The 25,012-nt window shown below is 39.5% G+C and overlaps 1 protein-coding gene across 4 annotated transcripts in view; it reads right to left on the bottom strand.

Moving 5' to 3' along the window:
* NPNT (nephronectin) overlaps positions 1–25,012 on the bottom strand; it is a 48,881-nt gene that overhangs the window by 10,668 nt on the left and 13,201 nt on the right. For 2 of the 4 annotated variants that reach the window (XM_063156449.1, XM_063156450.1), the window contains 6 exons: positions 20,872–20,964; positions 14,009–14,128; positions 13,084–13,203; positions 8,819–8,953; positions 7,508–7,630; positions 5,237–5,629 (listed from right to left, as the gene is read on the bottom strand). In XM_063156449.1, coding sequence (XP_063012519.1) covers positions 5,237–5,629; positions 7,508–7,630; positions 8,819–8,953; positions 13,084–13,203; positions 14,009–14,128; positions 20,872–20,964 — 984 coding nt within the window. The remainder of the gene's footprint in view (positions 1–5,236; positions 5,630–7,507; positions 7,631–8,818; positions 8,954–13,083; positions 13,204–14,008; positions 14,129–20,871; positions 20,965–25,012) is intronic. The other 2 variants (XM_063156451.1, XM_063156452.1) reach the window with 1 other exon arrangement.

The raw sequence follows: 25,012 nt of genomic DNA, 5'->3' as shown, positions 1-25,012 counted from the left end.
CTGTTAAAGCCCACTTGCAAAAAACTCCCACCAGTGATGAGATCTCACACACAACTAGTAGAAAACAGCTAGAAGTAAGGGTAGTCCAGAAGTCAGTCAGACCGAGAAAACAAGAATAAGTTCTGCTTTTCTCCAGGGAAGATATTGATATATGCTGGGCTAAAAAGAAGAGGCAACAGAGAGGCACATTTCACCCTTTTGTTCAGACACCCACAGTGTCCAGAAAATATTTCTTAAAACTCCACAGATTCAAATTCTGCAGTAAGAGTTATTTTAGGAAGTGCTCTGATGGACTATGCCACCCTCTCCAGCACTATTTACATATGAGGAGAGACACAACAGTCTCAGCATGCCACCACTCTGCAGTCCAATCTTGCATTTCTTGGGCAATTACAAGGCTCAGTAAGTTTTACCAAAATCAACCATCTTGGTATTTACCTTTGCAGAAGGTTTTCTGCAAAGTGACCTGCCTGCTTTTGTATGAACATCCATTTGGGAGGTGCAGAGTGCCAAGTGAGTTTCAGAGAAACACAGCTAAAACAAGGAGTGAACAGAATCTTGCATATTGGATCTGGGGACAAAACTTGCTGGAAGATTGACTGAGGGTGAGACTGGTAAGACTCCTAGATTTCATGACTGAACTCCAGAGTACCAACAGGAACAAAGCACTTATCACTTATGCTTAAATATAAACACAAATACATTTTTAAAGGTGCCAGAAAAGTGAAGACAAATGAAATACTGCTGTAAAATAATGCTAGTCTAAGGATATCAAGGAATAACAAACCCCCTATTCTTTGCTTTTATTATTTCCCTTTTTTCAACAGCTTCAAGGATCACAAAACTGCACTTACAGCACTAAGGACTTTGCAGTCACTGAAAGGGAGAAAAGAAAGAATCCAGTTTTAATCAATTTTTTACATTTTTAATAGCTGTTAAGAGAAGCATTTCCTAACTCCAATCTTTTCAGCTCCACTAAGAGCTAAGAAGGAAAACTGCTGAACTGTCTTTTAATATAGATCAGGGGGTTTGTTCTTGCAATGCTCATATCTAGTATTATGCTTTAAGTTTATGCTTTTAGTGCTTATCACCCAGATTCCAATGGCAGCAGAAATTCACTGGCTTATTGAGAAATTTGTTCTATTTGTTAGAGACTTACAACTAGAAAAGATTCCTCTGTGCTTGACTGTAGTTTGTATCAGCGCTGAAATAGTTAAATATTAAGCTATCACTGCATTCCTCTCTCATTGCCATTCCCCCCATATCCATATCAGGAGAAGATTATCCTTGGTGCCAGATTCCACTGTCTGCATCTGACTAAGTGGTTCAAAGGCCAAGTGTAGGAATTCCATGTTAAAAAATACAAATTTTTTTGTTCTCTAAAAAAAGCAGCTCCCCAAAGTCACTGCAGGCTTTTTTAGAAAAGGAGTAAAGCATCTAAAAAAAAGCAACAATCTAATACCTTTCAAAAATTGCAAAGGCATTTAAATAAAATTATCATTTGTGCTCTTTGTCACTTCTGAACAAAGCAATTTCTCTGATCCTCAGCTCATTTTAAGTTGAGCAGCATATTCAAGAGAGCTCTAAAGTGAAATCCTAGGTCAAGCTGACTCAGTGTGTGGAACAGCAGGTCAAATAACAACAAAGGAAAAATACAAAGGGAAATGTCCATGATAACCTAGCTGAAAACACAACCTGAAGGTCTTTAGCAGATGCTAAGGCTATGTCTAAAAAAAGACTGGCCATGGCACTCGGTGTCATGGTTTAGTTGAGGTGTTGGGGCATGGGTCGACTCAATGATCTTGAAGGTCTCTCCCAACCTAGAGATCCTGTGAATTCTCTGAGCACAGAACTGCCAGTGGTTGCTGGTGCTCTCTATGCTGGGTTCTGCCCATCCCTGTGTGATAAAACACTATCTTTTGTGACTGTTTGGAATACAACAACCCTTGGAGACACAGGAGGAAGCAGACACCTAAGATGACACAAATTCTTTTGAAGATTTACAAAACTGAGGTTAAATCCTAGTTCATGACCTGAGGGGATCTAACTTGATTTTCTCCTCTGTTTTACAAGAAAATAAGAGTTACAAGACTACTAATTGCTCTCTCTATTCTCTAGTGAGAAACAAAGAAAGACAGAAAGAGCAAGGCTTTTCCTTCTCTTTCCAGGCAGGCTTATGGGGACCACAGTGGTAATTCATTTTCAAGAACTGACTTCTTTGCTGTCTCATCTGGGGAAGCAGTTGATGTGAGGAAATGAACCTAAAGAAGCTCAGTATAAGCAAAACAAAATTAGCTCATATCCAGAACCCAGGAATACTACAAAGATGTCTGATGTAGGTGAGACTAAAACAGAAACAGCTTTAAAGAAGCTGAAGGAAATAGTTCAAAACTCCCCGTCCCTGAAGAAATACAGAGGCAAGTGAAAAATCCAGAAATGGTTTTGGAGGTGGGGAGGGCTGGGCACATCCACATAGCAGCTAAGAAGCAAGTTGAAGGCTAGTTAAATGTTACTAGTTATTCCAGTTAGAAATCCTGTATTGTCTTAACACCATGGTTGTTACCATTGTGTCTGGCTGTGAGGAATGATTTTGGAGAGGCACAGGCTTATACTTGGTGGGAGCACTGTTGTCCTGAGCTCACAGTGCCTCACCCTGAGCAGCTGCAGCCAAACAGAGCCAGGCACTGCTCTCCCACACTCCTGGAGCAGGGGCAGGGCTGGCCAGCAGGAACCTGAGCTCAAACCCCCTGCACACAACATCTGTAAGCTAACATGAAAGGCGTTTCAGGTAACACACCTCACTTCACTTTGCCATGGGCCAAGAGCACTCATGCAGCCATGCCTGTAGCCCAGCCCAGCCCAGGAATGCAGCACCTGCCATAATGCTCCCATGCTGCTGAACCCTGGTGTGATGGCATCTGGGGATGTCCAAGTATCTCTGTGTTATCCTTACAAGTGCACTACTGAGGAGAGGCAGACCCAGGCTCTGTGCATCCCACTGTAGTAATGTATAAGGGCTATAACTTTTCTTCCTGCTTTTCTGTATGTCCCACATGAGGAAATAAACTTCCCCACAAACCTCTGCAGTAACAGGATTCAAGAGGTGAAGAAACACCCTACTGTACAAGTAATGCTTTCTTTGAGAAAGTAGCACATTCTTCTGAAACTGAACTGTTTTGAACTAAACTGTAGGTTTCAAATCCTTAACAAATGCTGTTGAGCACTCCCAACACAAATACTTCTACACAGAGAGAAAGCAGGAGAGGACTCCAGTAACCACTACCTAGATGATACTTTCAAAGTGTCCAGAAGAGAAAAGAGAGGAAAACAGAGCAGAAAGCAGAGTGGAAAGGAGAGAAAAAGATAAGAGAGAGGAGAGAAAAAGACACCAACTTCACTGAAGAGCACACTACTAGCATCATCGGGAGCACAAGTGGAATAACCTTTCAGTCACATAGTTACATCACACATGTGTATCAAGTGTGTCTCTTGCTGGTAACCCAAAAAAATTATATGGGATTGAAGACAGACATCTGTTGACCTGATCTGAGGCCTCTCTGTCCCTGTATTACCTGCTGAGGCCAGGAACAGCTGGTGCTTGACCTGTTTCAGTCCTGCTGTGCCATGCACTGAAGCCTTTGAAGCTGTGTATGTATATCACAAACCTCAGAGTGTGGCAGCTGACCTAAACCAACAGCTGATAAACACTTTGCAAAGGTCCTGTGTTTGTTATATGTACCACAATGTAAGGTGCAGTCAGACCAAGCCAAACTTCAAAGGCTTTCACTTTCCTATTTTCCAAATTCCTTCATCTGAAACACATGTATTGAAAGCATTAGCTTCAAAATCCCTTTAGGGACAATATAGAAAGACTAACTGTAAATAATAAGCTTTACATAGAGGATTGTTATGACTTCACAAAAATTCAGAACACTGAACACTAGCCCTCTGCTTTAGTATTCCAGAGACCACTTGCAACATGAGACAGACACGTGGGAAGCATAATGCTGGAGTCTACAATAATTTCCACAAAACAATATTTTTAACTGTTGGGTCCCATTAGATTAAGCTTTATAAATCTTTATTATATTTCCTTTTAAAATTTCACTTAAACATATGTCCATATTTTTAATTGAATATGAAGCCAAAAGTACACTCTATTAAGCAATACCAGGATTTGTCTTCTAACTTTTGTCAGCTTCACTCTCCATTTTCTAACTGTCTACAACAGATAAAATGTCACAGGGAAAACTCTTTTATAAGGGACAAAATATTTCACTGAGTAATGACCTGGAACAACAAAGCCCAAGAAATTACCACATAGATCACAAAGCAACCAGAAAAAAACTCCCACATAGCTTGTGCACCTGCTCTGAGACAGCAAACTTTTCCTCCTACTACATTGCTTCAGCAGCTTGATTGTACAACAAGCTGGAGAGCTGATCCAACACACCCTCCCCATCTCTAAAATTAGCCGCAGAACTAAAGATGAAATCGGGTGTTGAGTATTTCTTGGCAGATATGCACAGCTCTGTAAGTGCCAGTAATGTCTCCTGTGGTATGCACTAAAGCTGGCACAATGGTGCTGTAGACTTCAGAGGAGCTCCTAAAGTTACACGTCTTCATGCTATGAGAATCTTTACTATCTTCAGCTTTTCACGTATCCCTTTCCACAGATACAGTCCAGAAAATTACCCTCTATGCTATTTTTGTGCATTTTTCCCATTGTTTAGTCATGAACATCTGAGACTATTTGAACCCATACAAAAGAGGTCACATAGAGGTCTTTAGATAATCAGGCATGATTCCATTTCTTTACCATTCTTAAAACTATGGTAACACTTTGTTTAGGAGGGACTCTCAACTCTCTGAATTTAAATCCATTGACTACTTTATGAGTTATGTTGTACTTCAATCCTTTTCAATAAAATGTCTTTCATTTCTTTAAAACCTTCATCTGAAAGCATAATTACATACTTCTACAGGACAACAGACTCAATAATTTCAGGGGGGAAAAATAAACACTTTTTTGATTGATTGATTGATTGATTCAGAACTTCCATCGCAAACTTTTGTTAGGTAATAAAATAACTACTTTTGCAGCTTTACCATATAACCATTTTCAGTTTCATTTATTTGTTCTCAATGGTATAGTGTTCCAAAAATCCCAAACATAGTATAGTGCATGCTTTCATCCACAGCCTTGATAAACAAAGGCATATGGAAAATTACTTACTAAACACATCTCCTCGGGGTTTCTGAGGATCTGGCTGGATCCTGTTGTCATCTATAACTCCTTGGGAAGTTGTAGTTTCAATGGGAACATGTGCAGGCTCTTCAGTTGTTACCAGAGGAGTTGTTTGTGGTGGTAGTGTAGGTATTACTGTTGTAGGCTGAGGTGTTGTTGGAGGTGGAGGCTTCACCACTGGTGTCATGACCGGCCTTGTTGTCACTGGCACAAATCTCGTGGTTGGCTTGGGTGTCAGTCGAGTTGTCCTGGGTGAAGGCTGAATTGGCGCGGGTGTAGGATGAGTTGTTGGCACAGGTGAAGGACGAGCTGTTGGCACAGGTGTAGGACGAGCTGTTGGCACAGGTGTAGGACGAGCTGTTGGCCTGGTCACTGGCCTTTCTGTAACAAAAGCAGGTACAGGCAGTGGTCTGAGGAGTTGTGCCTTCAGCATCAACAATCCTGCTCATTCTACCCCTGCCTCCCTCAGGGAGAGTGCAATTGGTCTTGAATATGTGATATGAACCAGGTAGTTCAATCAGAACAATAGGAATAACTGCAAAGAGAATCAAAATCGGACCAAAATGGACATCTCAGCCTCTCACCTCAGAAACTTAATCTCTTTCATTGTGACACAGAAATACTTGGATGAAATAAATTTTTTTCTTCTGAAGGTTTCCAGTTAGAAACATACTTTAGCATTAGCACTGCTAAATTATCACATCCCTTTAGGTTGTACTTGGCACTGCAGCAGTTTAGAGATAATTTAGAATGACTGAAGGTCAAGACACTTCCATCCCACATCCTCTCCAGCATCAAGTCTCTTTCAGAGTTGGCAAAACTTACACAAAAGCTTGCTGGTTAAAAAAGCATGGGCAGGAAGCCATGGGTTAAGCAGCCCCCTAAACTGGACAAGTCCATAATCAGGAGTGGAAGAAAGTTTATTAAGACCCCGACATTACAAGCATTTTGATCATAGATGGCCAGATACCTTTGGATTAAGAAAATTCTTGCAGACCTTTCCTTCTAAACATTTCTCTTTGTCAATAAGCAGAATTATTTTAGAGACTGAATGAAGTCAGCCTTCATTTAAATCCTTCTCTTTGCTAAACACCAGGAAATTATGACATTTTTCAGTCTTCATAAAAACAAGGTGCTGGACTGAGCACCACTTTCACCCCAGAGACAGTGCCCACAGTACCATCTCCTCCAACGTTTCAGAAAGGACACCAAAATTTAACTTACTCTCACAAGGAGACTTTCTGAAGACATGAAACACAAGAATATGTTTTGCTGTTTTCTATTGGTTAATGAGCCTTTTACATCTCACCGGAGATCTTAAAGGCTCAGTAAGAACTCTAGTCACATATTTTGTGTATAAGCATTTCAAGTATAGCACACAGTTAAAATGAAGAACTACTGTTTGTTAAACAGTGAATTGTTTGATGATAGCAGGTAAAAATGTTTTCCCTCTGGCCACTTGTTTATTACTATCTCTTTGAGTACCCTGCAGTTTTGACATTTATAGTATATTAAAATATAAAACACCCCTTAGGACCATGTCCCAGTAACACACATGAAATGTGCCCACATATACTTGCAAGCACTCAGGATGTGAGAGAACACCTTTTACCATGACAGCTACAGCTGAAGGGGAAAAATGGTGCTGCTCTTTAAAGAGATCAGTGAGTCACCAAAGACCCACAAAGGAATGCAGATTCAAGAAGATCCAGCAGATGTCAAAGAGCTGCACACTCCTGTGGGACATCAAACATGGGAGAGCCCCAACACCTTATTCTGTACCAAGGGTGTGGCTGCTTCTCCCAAGAGAAAGGGGGCCAAGGGAATTTTCCAACAGCAAATCCTTCCAGAGAAACCCTCCTTCCTGGCTCTTCTCACATCTGGGAAGCAGCAGGGAGTGGATGGGGTGAGCTGCTGAAACGGGCCAGTTGTGGAGTGTACATAACAGGGCATGAGTAATGTGATCTGTTTGATCAGACCTACCCTGCTTACTCAGTTGCTCTCATCCTGAAGCAATCTCTAGAATCAAGCTGTGAATAGGGAGAGGTGAATTTCTTTCTAATTATGAAAATGTCTCAGGGAAAGATATTTTTACCAAGGCATGCTAAGACCTAAAAAACTCCAAATACATTCACCAGCCCTTTATTTTGTATTAAAAATAGTTAAGAGAAATCAAGTCTGACAGAGCTGTACCTTAAAGTTTACAAAATGGGACACATAAACTTTCAGAATCTCTATTTTAGAAGGAGCATTACATACGTATGCAGTTTGTTCCATTGTCTCTGTACCCTTCTTTACATTTGCATTTGTAGGATCCTGGAGTGTTGTAGCAGTGTGAAAAGCTACCACACTGGTGGTGGCCAAGAGCACATTCATCTATATCTGCAACAGAAAATTTACATTAAAAAATAATTTGCTTCATGGAAACCTGACCTTCTGCTTATCCCTGCAAAAAATCCCAAATATTAATACCATTTTGGTTTTAAAAAAAATAATAAAAAAAAATCTTTTGCCAGTGGGAAAAGGAAAATAGACAGTCACAAATCAATGTGGTGATGCAAACATTAGGGAAAATAGGGACTATTGGAAAACTTTGGTATTGCTCAGCTTTTACCTTAGCATCAGCTTCACACATGCCACAGGTAGATTGCAGCTGAGATCTTTAAAATCACGATTTTAACAACCACTTCTTACAGGTGACAGAATAAGAAAAAAAAGAGTGTAGGAATATGCATGTTGTTAATCACACAGATATTAAATCAGTTTTTCTTCATAAAATTCTTTCTATATTGTACATCTGTATAGATGTTTCTACATCAAGTAGAAACTGCTGGAAACGTTTCATATGCCATATCCACATTTATTGTCAGTGATGCAAGTAAAAATCTCCAAATTTTAGCCCTCTGAATACGAATTTCTCTGAAAAAAAATACTTAAGCAAACATAAATTATCTCCACATGCTCTTTTTTTCAGTGAAAGAATGATAACCAGTTGAGACCCTGTGAAACTAAGGCAGAGAGACCTGGGAATATCTTCATTGAAGGGCATACACCAGCTGCATTCCAGCCTCATGTCCAGACAAAAACAGGTTATTTCCCAACTCCTGCCTCTTCCCCACCTGTCTGCAGGGGAAGGAAAGCTGGGCAGTCTGGGTTGGGAGGGGATGGGTGTGCACATTTTCTTATCTTGGATCTTGGGACATGCTATAGAGCACACCAGTGTTACAGCTCAGACACAGCCTTAGCTCATACACTGCTCCAAGCCTACAACTGCCAGGAACAGTGAACCCTGAGGAAAAAACAGCTTTGGAAAGGAATTCCTGCGGTCATCACCTCTGTTCTCCCCACTAATTTCCACACAAGAACCAGTTGCAAGAATGTGGGCCAAATACATGCCTTCTCTTTCACAGCCTATTTCTATAATCCACCCTTTCTTAAAATACCAATGCAGTGTAAAACAACCTGCTTCAACATTTCAGCCATAATAAATAAGCATTCCTCTTTGAGCATTAATTTAATTTTCAAATACACAACTCTATTACATGCATGTGAGAAATAGCTTGTTATTACCATGGCACTGGTATTTGCCTCCAATGTACATCAGGTCAAAGCCTTTATGACACCTGCAAATGTAGCTCCCAAAGGTATTCACACAGTGCCTGAATCGTGGGCAGAGAACCCTCCCAGTAGCACATTCATCAATATCTGTGGAAACAAAGGAACTGTATTACTCTTCGTAACAGTTAAAATACAATGTATGGTGTTCAAATTAAACTGGTTTCACATAATGGAAAGCTAAAGAATAGCCAAAGTATTTTTTATATGGGCCCTTGGTCAGTCAGCAGTAATTCATGAGCACTTGTGGCTGTGCCCTCCAGTTCAGCTCTGGGTCACAGGCAGGTGCCCAGGGAGCAGCTGATGCTCACCCACTGCTGCTCTCCCTGCCTGGGGAGCTCTCAGACGAGGTCAGGCTGACACACAAAAGCTGCTTGTGCTGCCAGTCACTCTGCAGCCCTTGGACACCAAGCAGAGGCTGCTGAGTGCTCAAACACTAATTCTCCACTGAAGTACAGACCTGCCATGCCTGGCTGCTTCTGACGCACGCAGCTCCTCGTGTTTGCTGGTTATCTACAGGGCACAGTTCAAGCCTTTGCTCTGCAGCTCTATCAGGCTCTTGATCTATGGGAAAGCAAGATTTTGCTCTCCATGCAGTTCTTTTCCCAAAAGGAGCCCTTCAGCTGCCGATGTCAAGAGTGCAAAACAAAGCCGAGTGATTGATGCCCTGCTGCTCTTGTGAAAGGGGCCTGAACAAGGCAGAGCCTCCTCCAGTGCACGGAAAATATGTTACCACAAAGCTGCTGGTTAGTTAGGGCAGCTACCTGAGTGGGGGAGATGGAGCTTCAGCCTCTCTCCAAGCTGGGCTCCTACAGCCAAGAGAAGTGACTTAAAGCCATGAATTACTGGCCAGATGGGTCGTCCCAGGAGCTCCTGCTGGCACTGTCTCACTCTGCATGAAGAATTACTGAGGACAGCAGTAAAAGGATTCAACCCCTGAGCTCCCACACTCCTGGCCCGCCTAACTGCTCTCGCTCCATCAGGAGCATTGCTGGCATGGTGCAGTAAAGGCCTCAATGGGAAAGAAAACAAGGCCAATACTGGGCACCTCTCCACATGCCTGAATCTTCCTATAAATCTGTCTCTTGATTTGAATTTATTGTTAACATTTTAGGCTTTGAGTATGCTACTAAGTTTTACAAACTCTACCATGCTTCTTATTACAATTTAATCAACAAGTCACAATTTTCTATCCTTTAATAAAATATTATTTCAAGGCTGCAAGTTCAAGACTCTTGATTACTAAGAGTTAGTTGGGTTTTTTGTTGGTTTTGGTTGGGTTTTTTAATCTTTAAACCACAGCTTCAAAAAGTAGTTCAGTAAGAACAAGATTAGCCACTGAATATACTTTATCGTGGCATGGATTATAATCTTTAAAAACCTAATGTAGCATGTCCTGCTTCTTCCTCTGTACATATTCATATTAATTCACATTTTTGCAAATTCACATAAGGCAAAAATTATGTTAAATTATCGCAGCAGTAGTAGGCAGTTATATGTCCTAGAGATACGTGACAGAACTGTTAATCAACACGCTGTTCAAAACTGATGCAAAAATACGGAAAAATGTAACAGCTTTCCACTTGCATATAATGAGAGGAGCATGGATGCTCATTGCTGAAGGGAAATCCACTTTTTGATCAGTAGCCACAAGATGATATGCTAGTGCTTGTGATCAGTTTGGTGCAGCTCTCAAACAGTACAGTGACTGTGGCTTCTTTCAAGCCAATCCACGCCTGGACCAAAAGCTGTGGAGCTGTTCCCCTTGGCCTGCTGCAACGTGCTGTGGTTCATACCTGCTTCCTGTGAAAAGCAGGGCATGGAGGGGGGATTTGGAGCTCACATCAGCATCAGGGAGCTGCTCCAAAGGCACACGAGGCAGTGTGATGGTCAGCACCTAATCAGTGTGAGGGTCAGTGTCCACCAGAGAAGCAGAATTGCTTCTCTCTCTTGTTGCAAGTATGACCAAATTACCAAGCACAAAGTAACCTAACTAATTTTAAAATAGCATAATTTTTAGGTTTACAAGGCTGTATCTTCAATTTTCTAAACACACACAAAAAGGAAATAATTAATTTTATAGTGAAAAATCATTATTTTCAGCCTTTAAATAATTTCAGAACATTTGAAGATGAAATCTGTATATGGCTCATTTCATTAAATTAAAATCCCAACCCAAAAACCTGGCAAGACCAATTGATTTATTGATTCAAGAGTCATTAATCAACTAATTAGCTGTTTAATCCACATTTTCACCAAATACTTTACTGAATTATTTTTTTCACTTTGTTGTCATTTAGTTTATATGATTTACCTTTATAGACAAATTTGTGGCTCTTTACTGATTGTCTGAAAGGAACATTTTAAACAAGGGAATGCTCAGCAAGCGTTAAACTAAGAATAGAATAATGCCCAGAGAAATTTCCACCTGTGCTAAAAATAGGCATTGCATTCCCAGCTGTCTTTCAGACTTTCCTCAAACAAGGATCTCATGAGCTGTAGGCAATGCACACTTCAATTTTCTTACCACCACCTACACTTTTATTTGTACTGCAGCATTATCCAGCCCCTTGCTGGAGCCAACAACTTCCCCAACAGTGACAAGCTTGTACAAACATGAGGGAAAAGCACAGCCTTAGTCCCAAGTAGCTTCAACTCTTTGAGGTGTATTAACTGCAATTCAAACTTGAAAGAGAAAAAACACAGAAAGGGTGCATGTCATAATCACTTCTTACCAAAAAAGGGGAGAACATTATGTTACAATGCAGGAAGAACAGACATCTCTTGGTGTAACAATTTTCTCTGTATCGTACCAGGCTGCTCTGAAATTCTTGTGGAAATTTTAGAAATAGGTTATGAGGTCAGTCTGAATGATGCATACCCAACTAAAATGTGGGTACACAGTTCTTTGCCTTTCTGGGAAGGAAAAAAATTGTTCTTTTGAAAACTGCCCTGAAGAACTCAAAGAGCTTCATAGTACTGGTTTGAGTGTTAGTCTTTGGCTTTAAAGTACACTTTGTTTATTTCAAAGTATGAAGTTCTCCTGAATATAAAAATGAACACTAGGAGAACATTGCAAGCATTTTTTTCTAGCAAATTTCTTTACTTGGTGTAGCTTTCTTGAATCTGTACCTAAAATCATTCAGCTTACTATGGTATGGCACAAATACCTTTCAAAGATCTCTCTGCCATAATATTCACAATAGGATTTCTCACAACTTAATCCCTTCAGTATGCAACAACAGTAGGTCCTGTTCTTTCCATGTTTTCCATGCACAGATGTGCCAATCTTGCACTTCAGAAAGCCTCTGACTTGGTGTGGAGCCTGCTCTTCCCATCAGAAGATCCAGAGCTTGTCCCTTTCTCTGCCAACAAATTCTTGGTCACCATGGGTCAGGCACTTGGAGAAACACCTACCCTGTGGTGAGCCAAGATATCCAAAGGGATGATTAGGACGTCCCCATTTTCTTACATTCTTTCAGTGTTACTGATGGAATTGTTATAGAATTGTAGCACTTCATAGAATATAAATAATGAAATCACTAGAGCATCATATACCACTCAGGATGCATAGTTAATGACTGATGAAATCACATGTCACACTGTTCTTCAGACCATAGTAGAGTCTGATTAACCATAAGCACCCTTTCCATGTTCACAAACGTGGGAACAAAATATTTCATACACTCTAAGTTCCTGTGTTTATTTTAACCTGGAGTTATCACAGTACGGAAGAAAGGCAGCACATTTAATCCCACTAATACTAGGAACATGCACAGACCTTCACCTTGCACCACTATGATATCAGTGATTTTTACAAATTAACCCTCTACCCACTGCGCCAGGCATAATCTTGTTGGGTATGAGGGAAAGGTGATCTCCCCGTTCCCTTTTTTATGCAGGCAGGTATTTTGGAGTTAGCAATAGCTTAAAATGACCCAGTAGCAGGAGTGGCAAGGGCCAAGGGCTTGGATACCAAGGAGTCTGTATGAGCTTTAGGCAGACAACAAAACTTGCAGGACTGAAAACACTGGCAATCTCTGACACAAGGGCACCTGAGCAACAGCCCTATTACTACTCTCATTATTAGCAACTTAAAACTGCCTCTTCTATGCATTCTAAGTACCTCTGATAAACTCTTGGACTGCATTCTGTGCTAGGGTAAAATCATTCTGGAGAAAAAAAAATTAAAGTTTTTAAATCTGCATTTGATCACGTACCTACACAAGTCCTGCCATCAGGCCCAAGCTGCAGCCCTGGCGAAGGACAGCGGCAGCGCACCTCTCCTTTCAGCACATCACAGCCATACTGACAGTTTGCCATCAGGCAAGAAAGGGCATCTGGAGAAAAATGATTGAACACATTCAGATAAAGATCATGATCAGTGCTACAAAGTGACTGAGAATTTTGGAGAATTAAGACACCACATATTTATGATAAAAGTGGGAAAATGCTTGTATCCTTCAAAGAGAAAAAACATCTGCTAGTAAAATTTTTCTTTCCACAAACTACTTCTCTAAGAAAATTAAAAAAAAAAAAAACAAAAAAAAAAACTACCACAATTGTAGTAAGTTGTGTCACAGTCCCCAAAATATGAAGCCTAATATGTACTAAAGACTCTCCTGGACAGTTACTGCCATTTTAAAAATGGGGTATCTCCAATTGAAGATAATTTCTCTCCCCTTCCCTCTGTCCAGATATTCAAAGTAACTGTTTTCATGGGAACAAGTAGGAACCTGATCCCCAGAGAGATGGCAGTACAATTTTTATACCAGTCAAACAACCAACATCTGCAACATTAAAGATTTTACGTTCATAAGGCCAAAAGGCAGCAGAAAGCAGGTGTCTTGCAATGAAAACTGCAAGCACTTGTCCTCAAAGGCCAATTAGCAGTGATTTACAGCACTGAAGAATGCTCTGGGGGAAACTTTCAATAAAACTAATAAAAATCAAAACAATTGCTCCTGTTTTTTTCAGCCTAATTTAACTAGGAAAAAAAAGAGCTCATCTTGTGCAGCTGCCTAATTTCCAGCAGGATTAATCTTTTACTTGGGGACTCATTTTCATTTGATAGGAGTTGTCCAGGGAAACTGGAGCAGGGATTTTGGGAGGCTGGGAGAGAGCGAGCAGCGAGGCTGGCCGTACTTGAGCAGGTTCCATCTGGCATGAGCATGTAGCCGTTCAGGCAGTAGCACTTGTAGCTGCCGTAGGTGTTCATACAGCGGTGCTTGCACGGCCGCGGCTTTAGTCCACACTCATTCAGATCTGAAATGAAGGGCACAAGGGAAGAGGGTGGGAGAAGAAAACATGCATGGAAAAACTGCCAGTTCAAGCTGCTGGAGGAAGAAGGAAAAATACAGCAATTAGCTTTTTATACGCAGCTCAGCTGATAGCAAGCATCTAAAACATCCTGCACGAAGCGCCGTTCATCCCTTCAGCCAAGCAGCTTATTTGGCTTGGTTTCATAGATGTCTTTTCAAAAATGACAGTATTAGCATTAGATGAAGTGCCAGCTGCTTCATTAGGCAACACACAAGCTCAGACTGGCCATGTCTTGCCACTATTCACTTGATGCCATGTCCAGGACCAGGCAGCACTCGGAAGAGGAAGGAGAAGAGAGAAAGCAAACATCACTCTGCAATCACTATCAGTGCTTCTGATAGCAATTCAGTGATTCACCATCATGCTTCAAAATTAGTGGCAGAGGAAGGTAGGAAAGCTGATGCCAACTTAGTCTAAACAATCTCACAGAGAAAATTCAATCCTTATCATCTAAAAAATACTAAAATAAAGTATCTGACATCAGCTATATTTGTCAAGGACCATCCATGAGGGCTAACATTTCAGATTTACAATTAAATAGAAAATTCATGGCTTGAACTGAAAATTTTCAGCCTACAGTTTCCATATTAGTAGAGAGAACTTCAAACAAAAAGATTATTTCCTTCAGAATTCTCTTCCAAGAATGTGTTGATTTTGCCTGAAAAAGCCAGAATAATTTCTCACTTATTATTGTTGCTAGTTATTTGCATAGTGATGAACAAAGATGAGAACAAAGACGAAAATAATAAATCTATTCACAAATCCAGCCAGTGAGGACCTAAAAAAATGAGTTATCAACTACAATCTCTAATACTGCACCATGCTGTCTGGTCTTTTGCAGACAGAGAATTGCCATTTTTTCCAGGAGTTTTCCAAGAGCCATCTCCCTGTCCTAAGCACCATTATATCAAGTGTCACTCAATCCATGTAGCAGAAAAGTAAGCCTTGAGGCTCCCATCATGTCATAGATACACACACAGTAGCCACTTCATACAATGCCAGCTGAGGAGGTGACAGATGCCTCCTATGGACTAGAGGCAAATGCTCAGCATTAAGATGCTGAACCAGAAAGATAAACACACCTCTGGTTGCAATGAAGTCAGTAATTTATTGACTGCTTTTCAGAAATGAAGAAGAAAACTATGTAGTAAATGGAGTGAGAAAAGTTACATTCACTGTAGAGGTGAAGTTAGAGAAACCATTGATTCTAGACAACTACCTGGAATTTTACAAGTTCTTAATGTTTGGATTTGAAATTCGTCATGAAACTCTGTAATCCATTGGCTTGTGAGAGTAACATTCTTTACCTTACTCTTTTCAGGCAAAATATTTTTAAATGGCATTCTAATACTGAGAAATATATTCCATTGCATTTTGACTGCTAAAATGCAGAGCCATCAATGTATCACACTACAAATCAGAGATGTAATCCAAATTCAGCTGTAAGGATGTTGCCTGTTTGCTGCTCCTGAGAGCTCCTAACAGTGTTTACATGTATCATTAAACTTGTTGTCTTCTGACCTACTTTGCTTCCATCTTCATGGGTTGAAGGAATAGCAAGCATCATGCAGACACGGCCCTCCCCAGAACCCTTCCCCTTAGCTCATTTCCCAAGGTCTCAGGAAGAGCAGCATGTTTAAGGACAAGAATGCTTCCTGCTCCCCTCTTCTGCAAGAGGGCAGCAGTAAGGGATGTAATTTTCCATTTCTGCCTGTTTAGGCTGGACAAGATGTTTCCAGGAAACCTGAAGGGGAATACTCTCTCCTCAAGTGGTGAGGAAGATCAGGTGAGCCTAAGCAGGACATCAGTGAGGAAAGATTGCCAAATAAGGGCATGACCTGTGCATGACAAAGAAGGAGAGATGACCACCTGTGCCATCTTCCTGGGGACCACGTGCTGCAGAGACAGCATCCCTTTGCAGCTCTCACTCTTTGGGAGTTGGAAAAAGTTTCAGGAGTTGCAAGGAGAGTATTCTTCTCACAGCAGGCACCAAAGCCATACTCCCAAGAAAACACCTTCTGGGTTTGAGAGAAACAGCTGTAGAAGAAAGTACATTTTGCCCTGTGAAAGCAGGGTCTTCTAGGAGTTGTGACTACAAGTATATGCCTAGGCCAAATGGAAATGCAGCAGATGATTATGCTACAGGGCAAGGACAAGTTCTCATTGTGGAAACCTTCGTGTGAAAAAAAGGTTTACATAAAAATCTCCAATAATAAGCAGATGAACGTTCATGTTTTGAAAGGCAAACTTCTCTTGGCAGCACAAAAAAAAATATTTTTTCATTTTTCTGTAAAGCATACTACAAGTAGGCAGTTCCTGACAGACAGTACAGAAAGTATAGCTCTATAAACATATTTATTATGCATGCAACGTGTCTGTTAAAAAAGTCATTGTTACATTCAAAAACACTGTTAGCATTTGATGTATCCCCAAGGAATCCATAGTATTGAATATACTGAAGTTCACTGACAACCATAATTTTGAAGTAAGAGGAAAAAAAAGTTCTCTTAGTCTAAAATATCTGTATTCTTCCTATTTTCTACAAAAATAATAATTTTACAAAATAAAGGCATAACAGAGCTAAGTATAAAATATGTAACTAGAAGTAGGGACAGAATAAGGAAAAGCAACACTGAAATTAAGTTGATAGGGCAGCATTTTAACACTGCCATGTGTTAAGTTCTGGTGTTTAAATTCCACTGCACTTCAGGTCCTAAGTTTAGATACTCCTGACTACTAAAGAACTGTCATGCACTTACTTCCAGAGTTATGACCACAGACCCAAAGCTGAAAATAAGAATTTATGACTGTTCCCAGTATATCACCCTGCATAGAGTATAAATTACATTATGAGCCTTAAAATACAGGATCCTTTTACAGGACTCTGAATTCTACACCACCACTTGATACAAAAAATTCTTAGTACAGAAATGAAAGCTCTGGTATTGACAAATAGACACCTATTAGTGACATACTATGAGAATAGCATAAAGTGCAACACTATTAAAAAGTTAAATCCATTTAATTTCTTTGTGGGAATGTCCATTCATTGTCCTGGATTTAAGAATTTCATTTTTCAATATTCTAATTTCCCACATTGCCTACAATTGCACAGCCAATGAAAAACCAGCACTCTTGATTTCAAAGTAACACAAGGCAGTAGAGTACATAAAAGCAGACTGGCTGTTTTGGCCAGTATTGAAAGCAGGTTTATAACAAACACAAGCTGCTGAGCACAGGTATTTTACATCTAAAGGAATTAAATGAAATGTGAGTGCAAGGGAAGGACAGAGTGTTATGCTGGCAAACCCAGATGTGACTCCTTAGACTGCTGCACTGCACCATACATGGTCTGGGACCAACTTCAGTGCACACCCAACAATGGGCCACATATTTCTAAGCAGATTCAATGCCCTCTGCTATTTTCTTTTAATTAGCTTCTGCAGACTTCAGCACTCGAGACTTTTTCTGCCTTTTTTGCCTATCATGTAATTTGGATCAGGCAACACTGAAGTTAAACATTCAATATCACATTTACTTACCTCTGAAAATAGAAAGCCAAGGAGCAGAAATCAAGTAGAAAAATTAAACGGTTATCACCATAATATAAACAGTAGATCAGCTTTCATTTCCAGCAGTTGCAATTACACTATTATGTCAACCTCACAAGAAATTTCTATCACCTGAACAGTTCTGTTCACTTACTCTGATTAATCAACAGCTCCCAAATTGAATTTTTTTAGCCCTCCTTTTCTACAACTTCCAGCTTCATCTAAGTCACAGTTTTGTCTTTATCTAACCTGATAAACAATTTCCATCACTATCACAGGAACCCAGAAAAGAAATATAGCCAGGCTCTGAAAGAAGAGCAGAGGAAAGAAACAATGCAAGTGACAACCACGAGTATGGAAGAGTCAAAACTTTTCAAAATACACACAACAGCACCAAGGAAATACATCCATTTATTTGCTCTGCCTGCTAAGGGCACTGCAGGTTCAGCTTTCACATCCCAGCCATTGATGGGTGCATCAGCCTCCACTCCCTTTGCAGGAAATTGCACTCCTGTTTGAAGCCGTGCAGAGAGGAGGAGCACAACACCTGAAACACAGGAGCACCTCACCCCTCGCTGCTACATTTCCTGCAGGATGAGGGTGGAACACAGGAGCTTCCCTGCTCTGACTAAGTAGACTTGTGTACAGCTGCACATCTTCACAGGATAGGGAGAAGGCATAAAAAAAGCATGGTAACATGCATTACTTCACTTAATAAATATACATACATATCAAGTGCTGACAAGAATTTCAAGCAGTGAACTTTGCATCATTTTCCTAGAACAAGCAAGGTAAGAGAATTGAAAGTTACAGAAAAGCAGATTTTTTGGATAAAGACAACCTTTCCCAGCCAAAGAAAGTTAACCTGTATGTGCTTTAGATTGCTAGCAAAAGTTACAACTGTTTGTATTTGTCTCACTGAATATTATCTGTATTTTCTTCAAGAGCAGCTACCAGAAAAGTGTTTCTCATGAACACATTTGGAAAGCACGAGTTCTGTTGTTATCACTATAAATTAAGAGAGGTGGCAGAGGGCATTTTCTCTCAAGTGGCTCTGTTTGTTTCTTCACTGCTTACAGCTGTAAAGCTGGGATCAAAAAGCCAGAAGGGAAACACTAAAGCTATTCAGGAGATCTGACTGCTGTAAGGAGAACACATGGTTAGCTCTTGTGCAGTCACTGAAATTTGATTGTTGAGGATAGCAAAGTAATTAAAAAACTATCAGGTAGTCTTAAATTCGGAGTGATCTAAAGTGAGGTAAGGATTGTCACAGCAGCTGCAGCACCACTGGAAAAGGACAAGCATGCAGCATCATCACACAGTCAGGGCCGAACAGCTCTGCTGTGAGACTGGCTGATCTCCTGGATCAGTCCCAGGAACACAGCCTGATCCATGGGGCACACAACCAGAAGAGATGTAAAGCCTGTTTATCAGAGCTTGTACTCAAAGAACGCCTTTCACTAAGAACATGAGCATACTTTACAGCCCAGAACCATTCACACATGCTAGAAACACTTCTATCTCTGCAGGGAACTCCAACATCTCCTCTGCCAACACTGTTACTCTTGTTACTATTCTAGAACAGGATTGAGAAAATGGGCCACAGGCTGAACAGGGCAGGGGCTGTATTAAGGTGTTGTGTTATAACAAAATAGGTCACATTTATCCTGTGCCATTTGAATCTCCTGCCAGCAAAAGCAGACTGCATTCACTGCACACTTTCAAGTCTCATCCAAACACTGAATCAGCACACAGCAAGAACACAGATCATGACCCCAGGAACAGCTCCAGGGCCCCCCCATGCAGTAGAGCAGCAGCAGCCACCTGAACCGGTGCACATTTGGGGCACCACACTCAGCTGGCATCTCAGAAACCTCACCTACATCTGCCAGGCAGCTTTGTCACCAGCATCATGCAAGAATATTTCATCAACATTCCCCAAAGTGCTTCCTTTGATAACCCATCACATTTTTCCTTCCTTAGCATTTAGTGGCAAGAAAATAGTTTAGTTCAAGACTGAAGCCTCCAGCAATTTGCAAAGCATTCTTCCAATATTGTTAAACTATTTACTACTTATAAAAACTGTTACACACACATCTAACTGTTAGTTCACTGCACTGTTTTCTAAAATGGCTTTGGATTGATGAAAATGTGTATAATAAAATCAAAACAACACATCCTTTAAAATGTCAGCCCAGAGTAAGGGGGGGAAAAAAGACAGGATAATATAAGAGATGATGGAAACTTTTGAGGAAAACTGAAAAACACAACACACATTTTCACATGAGTTTGAGAAGGATTAGTAAATCTGAATATATATATATATATTTATTTTTAAAGAAAATAACTTAGTTTAAAAATCAAAATGTCATAAAAATTTAGCAATGTCAGAATACATCCTTAAAGAAGAAAATCATTCTAAATATCACGCTTTTCTACCACTTTCCTCAGCACTCAGAAAACGCACAGATTTTCCTGTAGGCTGAGACAACTGCAAGAGACATAAATGAGATATATTTGTGTGTGAACATGTCTTAACCATCAAAGTCTAAAAATCACATATTACAATTCTCTAATTGTTTATACTCTATGATCTTTATACCATTACACACTTTGGACATAACTTTTGAGAAAAAAATCCAAACAATGAAATTTAATAATCCAGTAAGAGACACTTCATCCTTACACCAACCCTTTAATGGTTTAATGCAACCTTGTTAGTTCAGGATTAGGAACAATAAAATGAGAATGCATTAATTATGAGGTTTTTAATGAAACAAATATTATTTCACTATTCAAATCTGAAAATTGTGACTTTATAAAAAGCAACAATCCTGACCATAAGGTTTAAATAATTTGCTTCTGATTAAGAAGAGCAGGTAACTACATCCTATATATTAATCTCAATGATTTCTTCTGAATGAAAGCAATTTTTCCCCTGTGTCATCCCACTGCAGATGTCAATCTCTCTACAAAAGTCAGCCCAATATCAGACTTGCTGCAGCAGTGACAGACCTGGTATATGAGGTCTGTCATTCATTACTCTACAAACACAGGGGAAACACACAGCATTGGTGGGGGTGGGTACAGAGATCAACAATACTTCCATGATTTCAAAAATAAATTCTTTCTTACCTTGGTTGCAGGTTTTTCCAGTGTATCCTGGGTGGCACTTACACTTGTTTGGCCCAATGCATTCACCATGTTTGCACCCTGGCTGGCATATAGCTGCAAACAGAGGAAAACTCATTATCTTTCTACTCCAGTCACAGCTGACAGTGAAATGTCTTGGAAACTATTGAATAGTTCAATAATTTGAATATTTGAATTATTTCAAATTACTTTGAAATAAACAGCAACTACCTAACAAATACAAGTACTGTCTATGTCATAATCAGAAAATAAATACAGAACTCCAAGAAATAACAGAAAGGCATTTTTTGGCACCTCTCTCAATATGACAAAAAATTCATAAAACAAACTTTCAAAGCTTCAATGACAAATTTAAAAAGCATTGTTTTTGAAGAAATAAGAATTCATGCACAAATATATTTTTGCTGATGTAGGATTAGCCAACAGGAATATTTTCTTGTGTAACTGAAAAACATTTGACAGATTGAAATTTTAAACAGCATTTCTAAGTCTTTTGCATTAGAAATGTTTTTCTATTATTAAACGTACTTTTTAAACCTACTGGAAAAATGCAGTATTTACAATGCTCTAAGATGCTGTTTATCATTATATGACAAAATGCAGATACACAATCCTGCTGAGCTCTCTGCTAAAGTAAGATAAACACAAAATAGACAGAAATCAGATGGTGGCATAACTTGAAGACCCTGTAACCAGGATTTATCTGTTTACGCCAGCTTAAGCTTCATTTTATAAAGTAACAGTATCATTTGGAATTTGCAAGTAACTAACCAGATCCAGATGCAATATTAATCCGACAACAACAGGCTGTATCATAAAACTGGATGTATCAAGGATATAATTTAACAGAAATCTCCCAGAATGCACTCAAAAAATGTAATTTGCCTTCTAGCCAAGCTGTTTAACATGGTTAAATTAAACAAAATTAAAAAAAAAAACCAAGATATTTAGTTTGGTTGTGGAAGAACCATCCAAGTACTTCTCTGAGGTTCTGAAAATCTCCATAAGATTCAAAGCATCCAGAACTAGAAATTCCCACAAATATATCCAGAGAAGTAACTGTTAGCATAGGAGGAGCTTGCTCCAGTTTTAGGACTGCCTTTATTTAGGACTGCTTCAGGACTCCCATTATTATCAGGCATTTTTTTTAAGTGTAGTGTATATATATATAATTAGGGATATATCCTGAGACCATAAAACCTTCTTTTAAATCTACAGCTCTGCTCCTGATGGATCTTCCTAGTATAATGGTGAAGTCCACACAACTGTTAAGAAGTATCTTAAAAGGCAACAGAAATGCAAGATCTTTGTTAATTTTTTTCCCCAACAAACAGTGTCTGGAAACAAAGAAATGAGATTCATATTTAGAAACACCTCTCAATGGAAGTGTAAGGGAAAGGAGCTGCTCAGACTACTAAAAGGGTATAGACTACTAAAAGTAAGGACTACTTCAGGAAGTCTGTCCTTGGGTAATGGACAGGTCTGACTGAAGAGCATCTGATCCACCATGAGACACTTCTAGATCGTTGTACTGGGAAACACTCACTGCTTTTTTAATCACTACAGCCATAAACAGGAAAAAAGGATCTCCTTTGTTAAGAGTTCATTTAAATGCTGAGATTTTTGTCTTCCTGGCATCATCAACCCAGGTCTAATCAGAGGTGATGGTGGCAAACTGAGAACTATGAAGACAACTTAATGACGTCAAAGCAACCAGGGAAAAACAAAAGTTTTGATCTAAACTACAGTAGAGAAAAAGAAATTACTATAAATATGCTTTGGAAACTTGCTTGAATTTTCAACTGCACTTTAAAGATCTGTATTGTGAAGTGGGATACACTTATTTAAATCAGTTATTTTTAAGAAACTAGAAGTACCATGGGATCACTTTGTGTAAAGTGTAACTGTTCAGTCACTGTTAGAAGAACCTGTGGCAACTTTAGTTTTAGCTGAATTTTTTATGCCTTGGTCCCTCCCTCAATTGCACAGATTGTACCATTAGCAGCAGCTCAGATAGAGGAAAAAAATCTCATACTTGAAGACAAAAATCTCTCTTATTTCAAGGAAAGCTTTCAAATGACTAGCAAACCACTGTCCATAAAGTCAGTCATCATAAAACACTGGGGGGTTTGCACATTAAGTGGGTATTTGGAAACCTCTGTTTGCTGCCAAACACAGTTCTTGAGGAAAACCTGTTTATTAGAGGACATTCTATGAACTTGGGCTACTTCACCATTTCAAATCTTATTTAGACACAGCTGAAATTCAATACAATATTAAAACTGAAGAATTTCTATATACAGGAAAAAAATGCTTTGCAGTAAGCTTAACAACATCTGTAGCTCAGCCAACACCACAGATAAATCTGATGGCATTTCCTACGAGGAATCAAGCCACCCACAGGATAAAACTTGTGCATCTTCCAATTAACTTTATCAGGGCTTTGCAGGGTGCTCAGGAATAAACAATCAGATGGTTCAGCCAAGTCTGCATGCCTGGCTGGGGTCCCTACTGAGCCCTACCAGAATGACCAGGCCCAGAGGGGTGGGTGAGCTCCAGCTCTGCCATCTCCATCATGAAAACCCTTATTCAAAGCAGACGCTGCCCATACAAGGCAGTAAATCCACTCACTGATCTCTATTTGAACACTGGCAACAACCAGATGCAGGTACAAAAATAAGCTTAAGCCAGACTTTCAGCATTTCTTTTAATAGCAGACAATTATTTCAGCTGTTTGGCATGAGTCAGAGCACACACTACATGTGCTGATGTGACTGGGTCCTTTAATTCTCCACTCTTCTTGTTTTCCTCCAAAGCTCCAGATACAACAGAACAGAATACTTCAGTCACTCCATTCACACACAGACAAATGGAGTTTCTGCATTTTTTTGAAAACAAGTATACTCACAAGTAATGGAGGAAAAAAGTCTCCCAATTACTACTTTTTGCCTCTTGAGAATTTAAGAATTCCTCCACAACCAATAAACCATCATTTCCTTCCAAGTGACCCACATTTACAATGACTGAAATAACCCATGTCCCTGGATTTCAGCCTGTTATGCAACACTTGCTTCCCTACTAGGAAAGGAGGAAACGTAGACAGAAAGGTTACTCCAAGTTGAGAAAGTCACTCTTTTATGAACACAGGGCAGTGAAATCCAGAGGGGTCTGAAAAGGACTGTCAAAACTCAGTAAAAACTTTCTACTTTTTATACTAGTAACTTTTGTAAAGAAAAGTTAAAATTATACTGGCATAGACAAGTGCCGCTCAAAATGAGACTGCTAATTTACTGTTGAACCAGTATCAAAGCAGACCTACCACATCCAAGGATTACTCTCTGAAAGCTGTTAAGCTGAACTCCCATTGGGTAGGAATGTGGATTGACATGGACAGAAAAAAAATCCTAAGCACAGCAATTTTCATCTTTAGTCAAGTCTTGCTTTTTTATCTGTGACACAGAATAAACTATAACTAAACTTTCCTTTTCACTTTATTGACCAATTCATTCAAGAGGTAATCAGCAAAAAAAAAAAAAAAAAAAAAAAAACTCTGGTGTCATGATTATTCACTTCAGTTGGATAATTTTAAATGCTTTTTTCTTGGGTCAGATGTGAAGATTTACTCTCAGTTCCCATTAACTTCAAGGAGGTATCCTAGGGCCTTTTATTTGGCCATAAATCTGAGTACCTATTTTCAAGGTTGGCAAGAACTACCTTTTCCCCCAAAAAATAAGGTGACAAATACCACATTTTAAGTCTCACTTAAACCTCAGGAGAAATTAAACTTCCTGTAAAAATAACACGAGGAATTGAAATGTGAATAAGTGGTTTGGGTTTATGATGGGTTGTTTGATTTTTTCTTTTTCTCAAGTGTGGGAGAGTGGAAGAAAATTTCTGGTGAAGTGCACATGCTGCTAGCATGCATTAAGCTTGTGAAAAAGCCAGAAGCCACCAATCTTCTGAGCCACTGCTTGCTGTTGGTGTTATCCAAGTATTACTCAACCATTCTGAATTATTATTTTTAATTGTTGCACAAATACAACAAATGAAAAACACATTCAACAACTTCATTATGGGTCTGTAATGCTGAGGGATGTTTTGATTTGATCTGTGTTTTCTCAAT

This window comes from Melospiza melodia, chromosome 5, assembly GCF_035770615.1.
Source record: "Melospiza melodia melodia isolate bMelMel2 chromosome 5, bMelMel2.pri, whole genome shotgun sequence".
NCBI lineage: Eukaryota > Metazoa > Chordata > Aves > Passeriformes > Passerellidae > Melospiza > Melospiza melodia.
Note: the sequence above shows the minus strand (reverse complement) of the source record. Positions and strands in the feature narration are given on the sequence as shown.